The sequence below is a fragment of the Astyanax mexicanus genome, chromosome 3, assembly GCF_023375975.1.
Source record: "Astyanax mexicanus isolate ESR-SI-001 chromosome 3, AstMex3_surface, whole genome shotgun sequence".
Lineage (NCBI taxonomy): Eukaryota > Metazoa > Chordata > Actinopteri > Characiformes > Acestrorhamphidae > Astyanax > Astyanax mexicanus.
Genome location: NC_064410.1, coordinates 55251341 through 55265748, shown reverse-complemented (window position 1 = coordinate 55265748; position 14408 = coordinate 55251341). Strand labels below are relative to the sequence as shown.

The window sequence follows — 14408 nt, the reverse complement described above, 5'->3', positions numbered from 1 at the left end:
TCTAAGTAAAGTGATATACTTTTTCATTGCAGGACTGGATTTTTAACGATAGATATATACTATTTTAACATGTATATCATAAGCACAGCTTATAATGTATTATCATCCCAAGTCATAATGCTTAATAAACATAGCTATAGTGGGTTATGCATTTTTATAAATATTTATAGCCATGTTTATAATGCCTTATGAATGCATTATAATATATTATGAATATAATTATAGAGTTTAATAAAGATGACATTCATAGAAAGTGTTATCGATATTACTTCTAACTCAGTCAGCTGTTATATGACTGTGGAATAGCTTTAAATACAGTTAACTTCCAGTTAAAGTTGCTTCTTTAGCAAGGTAAAGAAAAAGGTTCTGAGGTGAAATGGAAATCTCAACCCTTTTCATAGCCTCATAACTCTGGATGTGAGTCACACACAGTGTCCCGATAAGAAAGAAATAAAATAGAGGACTCTGCAGATTCAGTAAATGCATCAGCCATATTTCTGCGCTGTATTATCACAAAGATTATAATAGAAACACAGAGAGAAACATCAAATTTAATGCTCTGGAGTGTTTGTCCACCTCAGGGGCTTAAACGTGGAAAACCCAGTGTGGCACAGACCTCATTTTTGATTGGTAGTCACATGGCCTTCAAACACTAATCAGTGTAAATAAAAAAATAATTTTAGGATTTGAACTTGAACGTTGGTGTAATTTGTTACGTTTTAAGTTGACCTCTGTTTTATTCAGGCAGTAAGCCACTCGAAACTGTGTTACTGGATTTTATTATGGGGAAGGATTTTTTAGGCACTCCACTTCCCATCGGGACTAAAACATCCTTTCCTGCTTTTACCCTTTTATCTGCAACATGGGTCAAAAATGACCCGCATTCATTTTGTTTTTATGTGTGTGTAAACCTGATGTAGAAATTAAAAGGCTAAATTAAGAAAATGAAATAAAAATGAAGGTTTTTGCCAAAAGAAACACTCATAAATTACATAAACATACATGAATTAACATAGAAAATATGAGGGGCTTTAGAGGGGTAGTGATACAAACAGGGTTTTTTTTTTTATTTAACCCTTGTGTGGTGTTCGGGTCTGTGGGACCCGTTTTCATTTTTCATCAAATTTTCATTGGCATTGGCTCATTTTTTGCAAGAAACATATATCAAAACACATTTTCGATAAACACACACTGTACCCCCCTCCCCCCACCCACACACATTTATATTACATACAGTATGTTTGGCCAAGGGCTAATAAACATTGCTTCATTTGTAAATTTGAAACTAAACAAATTTTCTACTCATATCTTGAATTTAATTCATTTTCTTTTACATTTTATTAAAAAAACTAATAAAAAAAGAGTAGCACTTTTTGAAAGAAATGTATCATAAGAAAGGTAAAGGGCAAATATTAACCATGTAAGCTGTTTATATTGCTTGCAATTTAGGTGAAGGAAGCATGTGTAAAGCATTTTAATGTAGAATTGCTTAATTTTGCTGAATTAAATACAAGTAACAAAGTAAACGAGTAACAAAAATATGAACACCACACAAGGGTTAAAAAGTAAGAAAGGAAAAATAGAATAAGGATATATGATGTTCAAAAACAAGTTTATTGAGAAAAAATGATTTGCTAATGTATTGCTAATATATATCATAGAACAGCCAACAGCCATACATGAATTAGCATAGAAAATAAATGTAGGTCATTTTTGACCCATTTGTGCATCAGAGGGGTAGTGATACAAAAAGGGCTTTTATTCAAAAAGTAAAAAAGGAAAAATAAAATAAGGATATATGATGTTCAAAAACAAGTTTATTGAGAAAAAATGAATTAATGTATTGCTAATATATATCATAGAAACACTTGAATTAGAAATACATGAATTAGCATAGAAAATAAATGTAGGTAATTTTGACCCATGTGTGCATTAGAAAAGTAGTGATGCACACATGTGAAGTCAGACTCCGCCTCTTTTTGAGCTGCTGCTGATGATGCAGCATTACCGAGTAGCATCGCAGTGCGCTCGGAGGAAAGCGCAGCAACTCGGTTAATGATACATCAGCTCACAGAAATTAGGGAGAATAAAAGAAAATAAAATTAGAAAATAAATTAAATAAAGGAAAATCCCCATTCAAAATGCTGTGTAGTCCAAGACGAGGTTTAATCCCTGTCTGTTAAACTGCCTCTTAGTGCACTTCTTCACATCAAAACAGCCCTTTCAGTTCTTCCACTTTATTAGATAGATAGATAGATAGATAGATAGATAGATAGATAGATAGATAGATAGATAGATAGATAGATAGATAGATAGATAGAGAGATACATAGATAGATACATAGATACATAGATAGATAGATAGATAGATAGATAGATAGATAGATAGATAGATAGATAGATAGAGAGATACATAGATAGATACATAGATAGATAGATAGATAGATAGATAGATAGATAGATAGATAGATAGATAGATAGATAGATACTTTAGTTATCCAGAAGGAAATTTAGGCATCCAGCAGCAGCAACACAATACAATAAGAAACAGATTCAAACATAAATTAAAACACAGAAGAGTACAGAAAAAGAAAAAATATATATATATAAGCCTATAAAAAAATGTACCATACAAGGTAAGATATATGTCTGTAAACAGAGCAGTGCAGTACATGTATAGATTACCTATTGATGTATAGATTACCTATTGATGTATAGATTACCTATTGATGTATACATTACCTAACAGACAGAACATTCTATTAAAATGTCTACACTGACGTCTACATTCAGAGTTCTTACATATGAGTGCATATTTACTAATTAAACATACTTCATATAAAAAAACTGACATTCAGGCACTAATAAAACTCAAAAGCACTTAGTCTGAGAAATGTCCAGGTCTCGGGGTTAAAAATGTATAATAAGCAGGTTCTGCGTTTGCCAGACCTTCTTTCCAGGTACTTTTACATTAAAAGCTTTAAAACAATAAAACAGCAAATATCATAATCACACAACATGCACTTTATCTGCTCTATATCTGCTGCGCTCTTAGATAACGCTGAAGACATTTGTAGCTCTGGTTGATGAATTACTGACTGTGACTGTCAACATTTAAATAACCAACTTTTTTTTAGTTATATTGTACATTTTAGTTTTGGGATTGTTTCTTTTTATGATTCCATGATGTTAGAATTCGTCTAGCTGAGAGTACTGTGTGAGAAACGGAATATCATATTTGTAGCTGGAACCTTTTCAAAACGTTGCTAAACCTTCTTATAACATTATCCGTTTAGCTGGGACATTGTATGTATGTCAACACATGCTCAACCAGTATAAGTATACCTCTAGAATTATATTAAACCTACAGACATACTCTTGCATTGAAGTAAATTTTTAAAAGTATACTTAATATGGAAAAGTACATACTTTTAGCATTCAAATTAATATGTACTTAATTCATACTAACTGTACTATTTTGAAACAGCTTATGACAACTTAAATATATTTTAATTGTAATTAAGCTCTGTTTAAATGCAACATAAAAGCATTAGGTTGTGCTTTTAAATGTTTTTTTTATTCGTATAAGTTCTGCGAACTTAAATGGATTTAAGTAGTTTTTTTTTTTTGATACACTTAAATAAGATAAGATAAGAAAATCCTTTATTAATCCCACAATGGGGAAATTTACAAGGTTACAGCAAAAAAAGTATATAAAGATACTTATATATATATATATATATATATATATATATATATATATATATATATATATATATATATATATATATATAGTATAGTATAATATATATAAATTATATATAGTAGGAAAAATATATATACATCTAGTGCGTAGAGATATGATTATGGTAGGGTGGACCAGTAACAGTGGTATAGAGTAACAGTGAATAAATATCAAATAAATAGTAGATGAAAAAAAAAGGTGAGAAAAATATTGCACATTAAACATATTTCACAAATGGTGATAAGGGGATCACACAAATTTTGAATACACTTAAGGTATATTGTAAATGTACTACTTTTCGTACTGATGCACATATTGTGTACACTTTAATGACACTGGGGGAAAAATACACTAAAGTGCCTTTACTAAGCAATATTTAATGCATGCTAAAATTTGTTTTTTTATCAACACAACATATAATGTAAATCATATTGCTTAAAAGAACATTTTATGGAAATACAGAGAAAGTTTATTTGATGTGTATTTTCATTGACTATATTAAATAGAAAATGCACTTTTAGTATTGTTTACCGAATTAAACATATTTTTATTTTTATTTCGTAAGCTTTGGGATTTAGGGCCCTCTCTGTTAAGAATGTGTAATTGCACAGAGCATTCAGAAGAATCATTTTAAGGTGGCCGAGTGTGATGCGGTCTCCTTTCTCCGATTCCAGGTTATGTTCAGTCAGAAAGAGAGAGAGAGAGCGTGCTCAGTCAGAAACTTCACTACTTCATTTATTTGGTTTTACTTTGAGTGAATGGAGGAGCTACTGAGCTTTGAGTTTCCTCTTCTGAAGTCTCCATTGCTCCACCAGCCGCTCGCGTTCAGTAAAACTGAGCTGGATCCTCTTTTAGAGGCTTTACGTGTGACGTAAGGACGTAAAGACGCGTGACGTGGCCAGAGGAAGAACTACCGCGAAAAGCAACCAGACACCCCAGTTTTTAGAATGAATATATAATTAGGCTTAGAAGGGATGATTGTTCCAGCACACTGGTACCATAAAACACAATATTTTATCCCTTCTGCAGTCAGAAATGCTTCTGCTTTCAGTTTAGAAACAAAATAATATGGATTGACACTTTGAGTATTCTCCCTTTTCACAAAGGTAATTCTATGGAAAGTTTAGAAAGGTTTTTTGACATGTATAAAACTAGATGGCAATCTTTTTTTTTTTTTTTTGAACAACTTTAAATGAGTTTGTTGAGAAGTTCTATGACACACGCATCTTCACACGTCTAAAAAAGAGTCAAAAAAAAAATTCAAGCTTCAGGTGTTTGTTGTGGGAGGAGATTAAGGAGGTGAGCAGTGATGGATGTGACCTGTCTTTGTGGCAACGCTCATAAGTCAACAGCTCAGTGGCTGTTTGTCTGTATTAGACGTGAGATGGGAGAATATGTATATATTTATATGTAGAAGCTGTACTTCAGCGCCTTGCCAACAGAGCAAGTGACAGTGTGTGACGTCCACGCTGCTGGAAATGCATTCAGCGGCTCTGAAAGCTTCATAATACCACCTGTCTTTAGAGGCTAGTATCCATTAAGACTCGTGAAACCTGAACTTCTCAAAGAGATGAGAAAAAAAAAGGGAAGGGAAGAGAAAAGAAACGGAAATAAAGCTTCGGTTTTTCATCACGGCAGAGCGGTAGCTGTTGATTACACCTAAGGATATTCAGTGCCTATAGAATAAGTGAAAGCCCAGCCTCAATAGCCATCTGTTTTTACGCCAGTGACGAGGCTCAGAGCAGCAACTGGAACCCGCTCGTCGTAAAGACGAGCTTGGCGCCGTCCACCTGTCTACCCACTGCTACTTTCACACCCTTAGCGGCTTTACTCCCACACATGTGAGACATGATCGCTAGACCCTTGCAAACACAGCCATCCCTACAACAACTCAGCATGAACAACGGGCGTGAGTTCATTATGTTCTGCATTAGCTTAAAGAGCACAGCTCGTGAGAATGCCTGTGTTGACTGCTTGTTTCTTTTTGGCAGAGCCTCCGTACTTCACGACCGAGCCCAGGAGGAAGATGATGGGCGAGGTGGAGAAGAACGTGGATATCCCTTGCCAAGCCCGAGGTCAGCACTTTACTGTATATCACATCTAATGCACATTTTTAGAAGTTGAAGAAGATTATATTGTCAGTATGCATGCTCTTCATCACCTGCAGCAAACATGTGCAATGTGTAGCAAGCATATCTTCGCTGTCCAATTAAAAACAAGTAAATCTATTTTTGTTGATTTTTAGTTCACTACATAATTTAAACTAACAAACTGTCTCTTACACTGTGTCAAAATTTCTTGATGAACGAACTAATAGAAATACTTCAAAATGACCTGAAATAAACTCTATACATTTTTACACTGTCTTCCATTGAAAGTTCATAAGTTTTTGTTTTTTTATCTCCTGTAAAGTTGCTGTTTTGGCGATACATGGCGACGACATGAAAGTTTGTTGTACAGAAGTCTGTCATATTCGGGACAGGGCTCAGATTTTAGTGTTTATTAAAATAAACAATGGTACAGGGGTTGTCAAAATCGGAAACAGTGTAATAACAGCAAACAGGAACCACGTAGACAAAAGCATACCATAAACAGGGACAGTCCAGAGGATCATATGCAGCAGAGATAATCCAAAAGACAGAAACGATAAACAGTCCAGGTCAAACAAGGTCAATTTCAAAAATAGAGGAGCAGGCAAAAATTGGCATCAAAAAAACAAAGAGCAAGGTCATATACGAAAAAACAGACCAGAGATAGAAACACTTTGAAATGAGGATAAACCAACAATACTCGGCACAGGTGTGTGCTTGAGGTGCTCTTTTATACTGCAGGTAATCAGTACTCGGGACTTCCTGGAGGGGGCAGGTGATGTGTCATGTGATCGTGTGTGTGTGTGATGTCAGCGGGTGGTGCATTCTGGGCAGTGTAGTTGTTAGACTGAGAACCTCCGTTAGAGCTAAGTGTGGGAGAAACAGGAGCTCTTTTAGCACCAGACGTGACAAACGTGCCTGGGTGTACTGTATACAGTTTAATGAAAAGGGTTGGGCACCCGTGATCATTTTCATTATTTTTTTTTTTTTATAAATCAGCGGTTGTTTAGATTAGCTAAATTTCAGTTAAATATATCATATAGCAGATGAACACAGTGATATTAGAAATGAAGTGAAATTTAGTTCATAGGATTTAAAGAAAGTGTGCAATAAATCTTTAAACTAAATTAGGCAGGTGCAGAAATGTGGGCACCCCAACATAAAAATTACATCATTATTTAGTAGATCCTTCTTTTACTTACATAAAAGCCTCTAAGCTCTTCCTATCGCTTCCAATTAGAGTCTGGTTGAAGCTTCTGGTTGAAGGTATTTTGGATCATTCTTCTTTACAAATCATCTCCAGTTCAGTCAGGTTTGATGGTTTTCGAGCATGAACAGCCTGCTTCTATTGCACCACATCTTCAATCTGGACCTTGAATCTACATGGTCACCTCATGTTAATTTTTGGGTTAAACCTCACAGGGTTTTTTTGGGCTACCTGGCCACCATGTGGTTCCCTGTAGACCAGGGGTGTCTAAACCACTTTTGTTGGGGGCCAGAAGGAGAAATATATTTGAAGTCATGGGCCACACTATGTAATAAAACAAATAATGAAATATACCACTTAAAACAATACTTTTTTTTTATTATTTCATTTACACACCATTTAACTTGACTAACTATATTTATATTTGACAGTGTTGTGTAAACTAAGATTTTTCAAATTGATGTTTAATTTCATGATCTCTCTTAATTAAAATGATCTCTCCTTAATTAAAACTCCGCTTTTAGACTCTTTTGCCCGTTTTTCTGCGCTAGAAATGCACACCCTCTCCGCTTTTAGACTTTTTGGCCCGTTTTTCTGCGCTAGAAATGCGTATTCTCTCCGCTTTTAGACTCTTTGGCCCGTTTTTCTGCGCTAGAAATGCGCACTCTCTCCGCTTTTAGACTCCTTGGCCCGTTTTTCTGCGCTAGAAATGCGCACTTTTTCTGCTTTTAGACTCTTTGGCCCGTTTTTCTGTGCTAGAAATGCGTATTCTCTCCGCTTTTAGACTCTTTGGCCCGTTTTTCTGTGCTAGAAATGCGTATTCTCTCCGCTTTTAGACTCTTTGGCCCGTTTCTGACACCTAGCGTTCAAACTTTGAATCTCACATTATAAAAACCTGCTTAACAGCGGGCCAACTTTCATTCTATTTCTAAAATACCTTGCGGGCCGCTCCAAAAAAAGGAAACGGGCCGCAAATGGCCCGCGGGCCGTAGTTTGGACACCCCTGCTGTAGACGCTACCCCAAGGCTGGCTCTGGGGTTAGGTCCTGGTAACCTGAATGAAATGCTGTGTTTCCCAAAGCTCTGGTCCTCAATAAATAGCAGCATATATAATAGCTGACGATTTTGTAAACTTAACATGCAGCAAAGTGATGCAAGATTTTGCACAATCAATCCACAGTTTGGTTGAAGTTTTTAAGTGTGACAAAAAACCTAGTTATAATGAGCCCTTCCCCCAAACAAACGCAGAATCAATCCTGTGTATAAACTCATTTCTCCAAGAGAAATTTTGGACATTTTTTGCCTGGAGAGACCATCCAACATACAGCATACAGCATAATGGAGCTAGCCCTGGAGATCATTAGATCAAGCCCTCAAGCCTTTTCACCACAACATGGCCCTAATTCAGGAAGCAGTAAAGCTAGCAGAGTTAGCTGCTGCTCCTTTGCATTTTGAGGAGCACCTCTCAAACCTCCAGAGGCTCCCAGTGGAGGACTATTGGGCAAAACCAACGAAGGGAAGACCCAGAAAACGACCCATAGGAAGACCATGCACACACTGGAAGTATTATATTGTAGTGGACTGGCCTGAGAGCCCTTGAGGATCCATCAGCAGAAGATTGGTGGAGCCTTAATGATCGAGTTACATACTATGGTCCCATGGTATACTATGGTATATGAGTCTGTCACCTCCATATTTCTGTGTTGTGAAGATCAAATTAAGAACAACTGCAGTTAGATTTATTAATATTTGGACAGAGACATTTTTTTCTGATTTTGGTTCTGTACATTACGACAATTCATTTTGAACAAAAAACAAATTAGATGCAGTTAAAATTCAGACTTTACAAAGATTTTACAAAGTCAATTACCCAACCCACTTATTGTAGTACTTAATGCCATAAGACCAGGAAGGTGAAGACTAGCACATGCCTCCTCTGATACATGTGAATTCAGCTACATCCTCTTTTTTTCAAACTGTTTAGTAGCTGAGTATCCAGCAAACTTGGAGGAAAGCGCAGCGACTCGGTTCTGATACATCAGCTCACAGACGCCTTGTGGTGATCGACATCACCCTTTGAAGTGTTGTGGGGAGAGAGTGCCGTCTACCCACCCAGAGAGAGAGCAATTCCACTTGTGCTCTCTCAGGGCTCCTGCAGCTGATGGCAAGCTGCTTGTCAGGGATTCGGACCAGTGATTTCCCAATCATAGTGGCTGACCTCTGCCAGAACTTTACCGCAGCGGTTTTAAGTTGCTGTTTGTTTGTGGGCCTTTCTGTATGACGTTTAGTGTTTAACAAGAATAATTCTTCAAATTTTAATGTGGATACCCTGAAACGAAAGCTAAAAAGGTTGCCCTTTATGTCCATGTCCATTATATAACTATCATTTGAATATGTTTTAGGAAACAGGAACATGAACATTGTTGGCTGAAATAACAAAAAAGATGCAGAGCTTTCAGACCTCAAATAATGCAAAGAAAACAAGTTAATATTCATAAAGTTTTAAGCGTTCAGAAATCAATATTTGGTGGAATAACCCTGGTTTTAATCACAGTTTTCATGCATCTTGGCATCATGTTCTCCTCCACCAGTCTTACACACTGCTTTTGGATAACTTTATGCCTGCACTCCTGGTGCAAAAATTCAAGCAGTTCAGCTTGGTTCAGTTCATCTATCTTCCTCTTGGTTATAGTCCAGAGGTTTTCAATTTGGTAAAATCAAAGAAACCCATCATTTTTCAGTGATCTGTATATGTATATAAACCTAACTGTATATGTTTAAATAGGTTAAAAAGGACATAGGTTCAAAAAGTTTCTTATAGGCCCCAAATCTTTTTTTTTTCTTTCTGTATATCTGTACATATATGATGTTCGGTTTGCTATTTCCCTTCACTTTCTTTGTGCTAGCTGAAGTCTGCAGTGAATTCACTATTAATGCACACTCTGGCCTTTAGTTATCAATATCAAAGAGCATATCGATGAGGAAATCTGAAAACTGTTAGCAGTGATTTATAAAATCATTACTGCTCTGAGAATGTCAGTGTCCGTTTGCCCATAAAAGCCACGGTGGCCTTTTGGAAGAGCGGCGGGGTCGTGATTATCCGTGAGGGATGTGTGGTTGGAGGGAGAGGGTCAGCAGACCCGTTATCGTTATATTGGGATGGGAAAAATGACGAGTGGAAATAGTATTGGCTTCCCGCCAGAAATATTCTCCAATGCTCTCCCCCGCAAGTTTTCTAATAGCCCTGAAATGGAAGGTCAGAGCAATAGTTAGAACCGTACTTAAGATATTAAGATATTTGTCAGTGCTGCGTTCCAGGTGTGGCGGGGGTGCAATTACGGAATTGAAGGCGAGGAGAGAAAGTGATCTGCTCAGCACTGGATGAACTGGGGGGAAAAATGAAAAAAAAAAAAAAAAAAAAAGCTACCTCAGCCATCCTAGCCTCTCCTAGTCCCTCAGCAGCAGTGATAAGTGGAATCAATCCATTACTTGTCCCTGTGTCTCGCTTCTGGAACCATTCACACTTTTGTTCGGCAAGTTCTCAAAGTGTCTTATTGGAGATTCTTGAAGTAGTTTTCTGTCTCAGGAGCTGAAAAAAGGAAAAAGGAAAAGCCTTAAAACCCCAGAAGACCAATCACCAGTCACACTGACATGCCACATATCATGAGACAGGAACCATTATTATGTACCTTTTTTTTTTTTTTTTTTTTTTTTTTTGCTACATTATATGGAAGCTAAAAAAAAAACTCTGCAATGATAGCTGAATGGAGTTACACATTTTCAGGGTTTCACATTCATCCTAGTACTTTACTCAATCTTAAGCTATTTAATCTACATCTACATCTACATCACTATATCCAAATTCGTTTTTAACCTACATTAACCAAGCTCAAAAAATGGAGATTAATACTAAATAGATCCCGGACAAGCCCCCAATTTCAGGTTACAGCAACATATAAAAGGGAGAGACACGTGTTTAGATGTATAACAAGATACGCTTTATTTAAAGTATCAAAAAGTAGTTAAAAGTAGTATTTGACGTCTAGGGACAATGAATAGATCAACAAGGCTGGTCCATGATCATCTGGAGAACTGCTGAGTTAGAAGAGAGGAGAGCGGTAAAAAAAACAAAAAAAAACACAGCCTACAACATGGAGCACAAATTAACAAAAATCCCCCACTATCTGCCCCAATGCCCCTTTTTAAGATGGCTGACAAATGACACCCAAGTGCAACCACTGAGCACAACTCCTCCCACCTACCAGCCTGGCCCAACTCACCAACCACCAAGGACTCTCATGAGTTCGTAACACTGTACAATGACCTGTACAGTATGATTTATGGTGGCACGGTGGCTGAGTGGTTAGCACGTTTGCCTCCCAGCACTGTGGTCTTGGGTTCAAGTCCCTATCTGGGTGGAGTTTCCATGTTCTCTCCGTGTTTGCGTGGGTTTCCTCCGGGGACTCCAGTTTCCTCCCACAGTCCAAAAACATGGAGATCAGGTAAATTGGATACTCTAAATTGTCCAGAAAAAATTGAATACTCTAAATTGATCCGGTGTGTGTAAGTGTGTGGTATGTATGTAAGTTTGTGTGTGTGTGTGTAAATGTGTGTAAATGTATGCATGACTGTGCCCAGATATGGATTGGCAGAGTACGCTGTGCGATATTGGCTGCCGCTTCTCACCGGTGTGTGGATGTAATGTGCTTGTGTGTAAATTGTAAAGCGTCCTTGGGTTTCTAGAAAGGCGCTAGATAAGTTGAACTTCATTCATTCATACAGTAAAGTGTGGAGCCTCCTGCATACTGTACTGTACAGTAGATGTGATTTCTGCCAGAGTGGCTTGTTTGCATTCTCAATCATTACCTGGTCTTCTATGATGTTGTCACTTGACACTTAACTTACTGTGGATCTCCGAATTATATGTTCAGTCCTTCAATCCCTAGTGAAAAAAGTAGATTAAAGTATACTAAGTATACTAATCATTATTATGCTATAGTGCACTAAATTGTGCTTGTAGCCACATTATTATTAATCAGCATACTTAAAAAGTGCTAAAATGGAACAATTTTTTTTGTACTTATACAATTATACTTTAATTTTATAAAAATTACAAAGACCTCACAACTTATACATATGTGGGCATTCCCAAGTAATCTCCTGAAGTAACACTTTTGACTGTTGGCCTTTTGTCAGTGTATTGTATACCCAGAAACCCTCAGTGCGACTTCCCCACTCGTTTTTGAAACATCCTGAAGAGCCTGTGCAGAAAACCCCACCATCATTCCTGATTGAGTGGTGCTTCATACTCTCATTATCCAGAGGGCAAAGTAAAAATAAGCGATTCTGACTAAGACAACGCTGTGGCCTTCTCCTGAAGTACGCTGGTGCCACTACAAGTGATGATTTTCTCCGTCAGCCTTTTCAGCTCTTACTTAAAGCATCCCCTGAGAGCGCATCTTTCCAAGCAGCCAGAATATTCTTAGAAGTGCAGAAGTGGAAGCTATCTGCGGCTTATCTCTGATCGGCTCATTTCCACTCTGTGCTCTCTCTTTTTTTTAAAGAAAGGCAGAATGACAAAATTTCCTAATTCAGCCTTCAAGGACCCTCAGCCGTTTCTGGTCCGTTCCTGCGGCCAGCGTACCTGAGCCGAGCAGTCAGAGTAGTGCAGTAACTTTAAGTGGTTTAAAAGAAATTAGGGCACTTGAATAGATCAAAATAACTACAGGATGTGGTCCTCAATCCTTAACTCACTCAGGTAAAAAGTTTCCTATGTTTAATACAACCGTAGTTATTGGGACTTGGGATTTGGGACTTAGGACTGGATCTTGCCACAGTGAGGCATGGAAATGATTCCTGTGCTGCCCTATAAAAAGGCTCTGAGAGAATACTTATGGGTAGTGTACCTCCTGGTGAGAGATCGTTGACTGCTAGACTTTCCTCTACGATGCGCTTAAAGACATTTTCTTTTCGCAGTTGACAGACTTTGAGATGTATTGAACGTATCATAGAGTTGAGCGATAAATCTTGATAAATATTGATTAATTCAAATTTACAGTTAAGGACAATGTGTTTTTATAAAAGGTTTAAACTTCCACTAGCTATTCTTCCTTTTGGGAACCCATAGTTCAGAGTGACCCTCCTCCCAGAGTGACACACACAAACACACACACACACACACGGGAGCTTGTGTAAATTAAAACTTGTGTTAGTTTCTTTTTGCGGCGATAGACACAGACCAAACAAGTCCTCACTGTAAGAGGTGTATAAAAACTGTTGCTTCTATTATTATTATTATTATTATTATTATTATTATTATTATTATTATTATTATCTGATTTATTTTTATTATTTTACTACTTTATTCAATTTATTATTATCCTTTTCTCTTTGTTCTGGGTGCCATGTGGAAGGGAGGTATGTGGGAGGGTGGGTGAGTAGGCTCATATAGAGGTATGTCAAGTTGTAAAATTTGTGTTTTTTTGTCCATAGCAATCCTCCTTTAAAATAAATAAAAATATTCACAAAAAAGAAAACTGTTGCTTCTAAACAAAGCAGCATGACAAATTTATTTGAGTAGTTTTCTGAAGTTACCTGTAAATCATTGATCTTTGATTTGTGAATAGATTCATCCAATGAGTCGGCTCTACACTCAACCCAAAGCAAAATATCATAAAATATCAGTGAAGTTTAAAATGTGTCCCAGCTTTTATTTAATGCCTTATTTTCTACATGGATGGATGGATGGGTGTATGGATGGATGAATGGATGGATGGATGTATGGATGAATGGATGGATGGATGGATGGATGGATGGATGGATGGATGAATGGATGGATGGATGGATGAATGGATGGATGGATGGATGGATGGATTGCATATGACAATCGGTCATCTTTGTAGTGATAGGGGGGACAGTATCAACTGTATCAGCCATATGTGAAGGACATTGTAGAACCACATAATTTGCCTCTTATGTCAGGGCTTCCAACTGGCATTTTTCAGCAGGATAATGCTCGGTCACACACAGCAAGGGTTTTCCAGGAATGTTGTCCCCAGACCACACTTCCTTGACCTGTTTATCACAATGTTCCAGTGAATTCATTGCACAGCAGACAGGCTTGCTCTTGTGCTTTTTCTTGACACTGTATGATGACAAAGGCACTATGGCCTTGCTAATGTTATATTCTGCGGTATAATTCTGTACAAATGTGAAACATGTCAATAAACATGCCAATGCTCTCTTGACATCCTTATTTGATCTGTATGTCATACATATGTGTATGTTTTATGTAAATATTCCACAGCAAGTTTACTTTTGCTATTCCTCTTTTTTATTCATCTTTATTATGCATTCCATACTGTTCCT

General features: G+C 37.1%; 1 protein-coding gene and 1 long non-coding RNA gene across 5 annotated transcripts in view; one reads left to right on the top strand and one right to left on the bottom strand.

Annotated features, from left to right (window-relative positions):
• The window catches only part of sdk1a (sidekick cell adhesion molecule 1a), a 601048-nt gene that overhangs the window by 402511 nt on the left and 184129 nt on the right, over positions 1-14408 (top strand). For all 4 annotated transcript variants that reach the window (XM_049475506.1, XM_049475505.1, XM_049475504.1 and 1 more), the window contains one exon: positions 5736-5819. In XM_049475506.1, the coding sequence (XP_049331463.1) occupies positions 5736-5819 (84 nt within the window). The remainder of the gene's footprint in view (positions 1-5735; positions 5820-14408) is intronic.
• The window catches only part of LOC125799256 (uncharacterized), a 345287-nt gene that overhangs the window by 155350 nt on the left and 175529 nt on the right, over positions 1-14408 (bottom strand). The gene's annotated exons all lie outside the window — the stretch shown is intronic.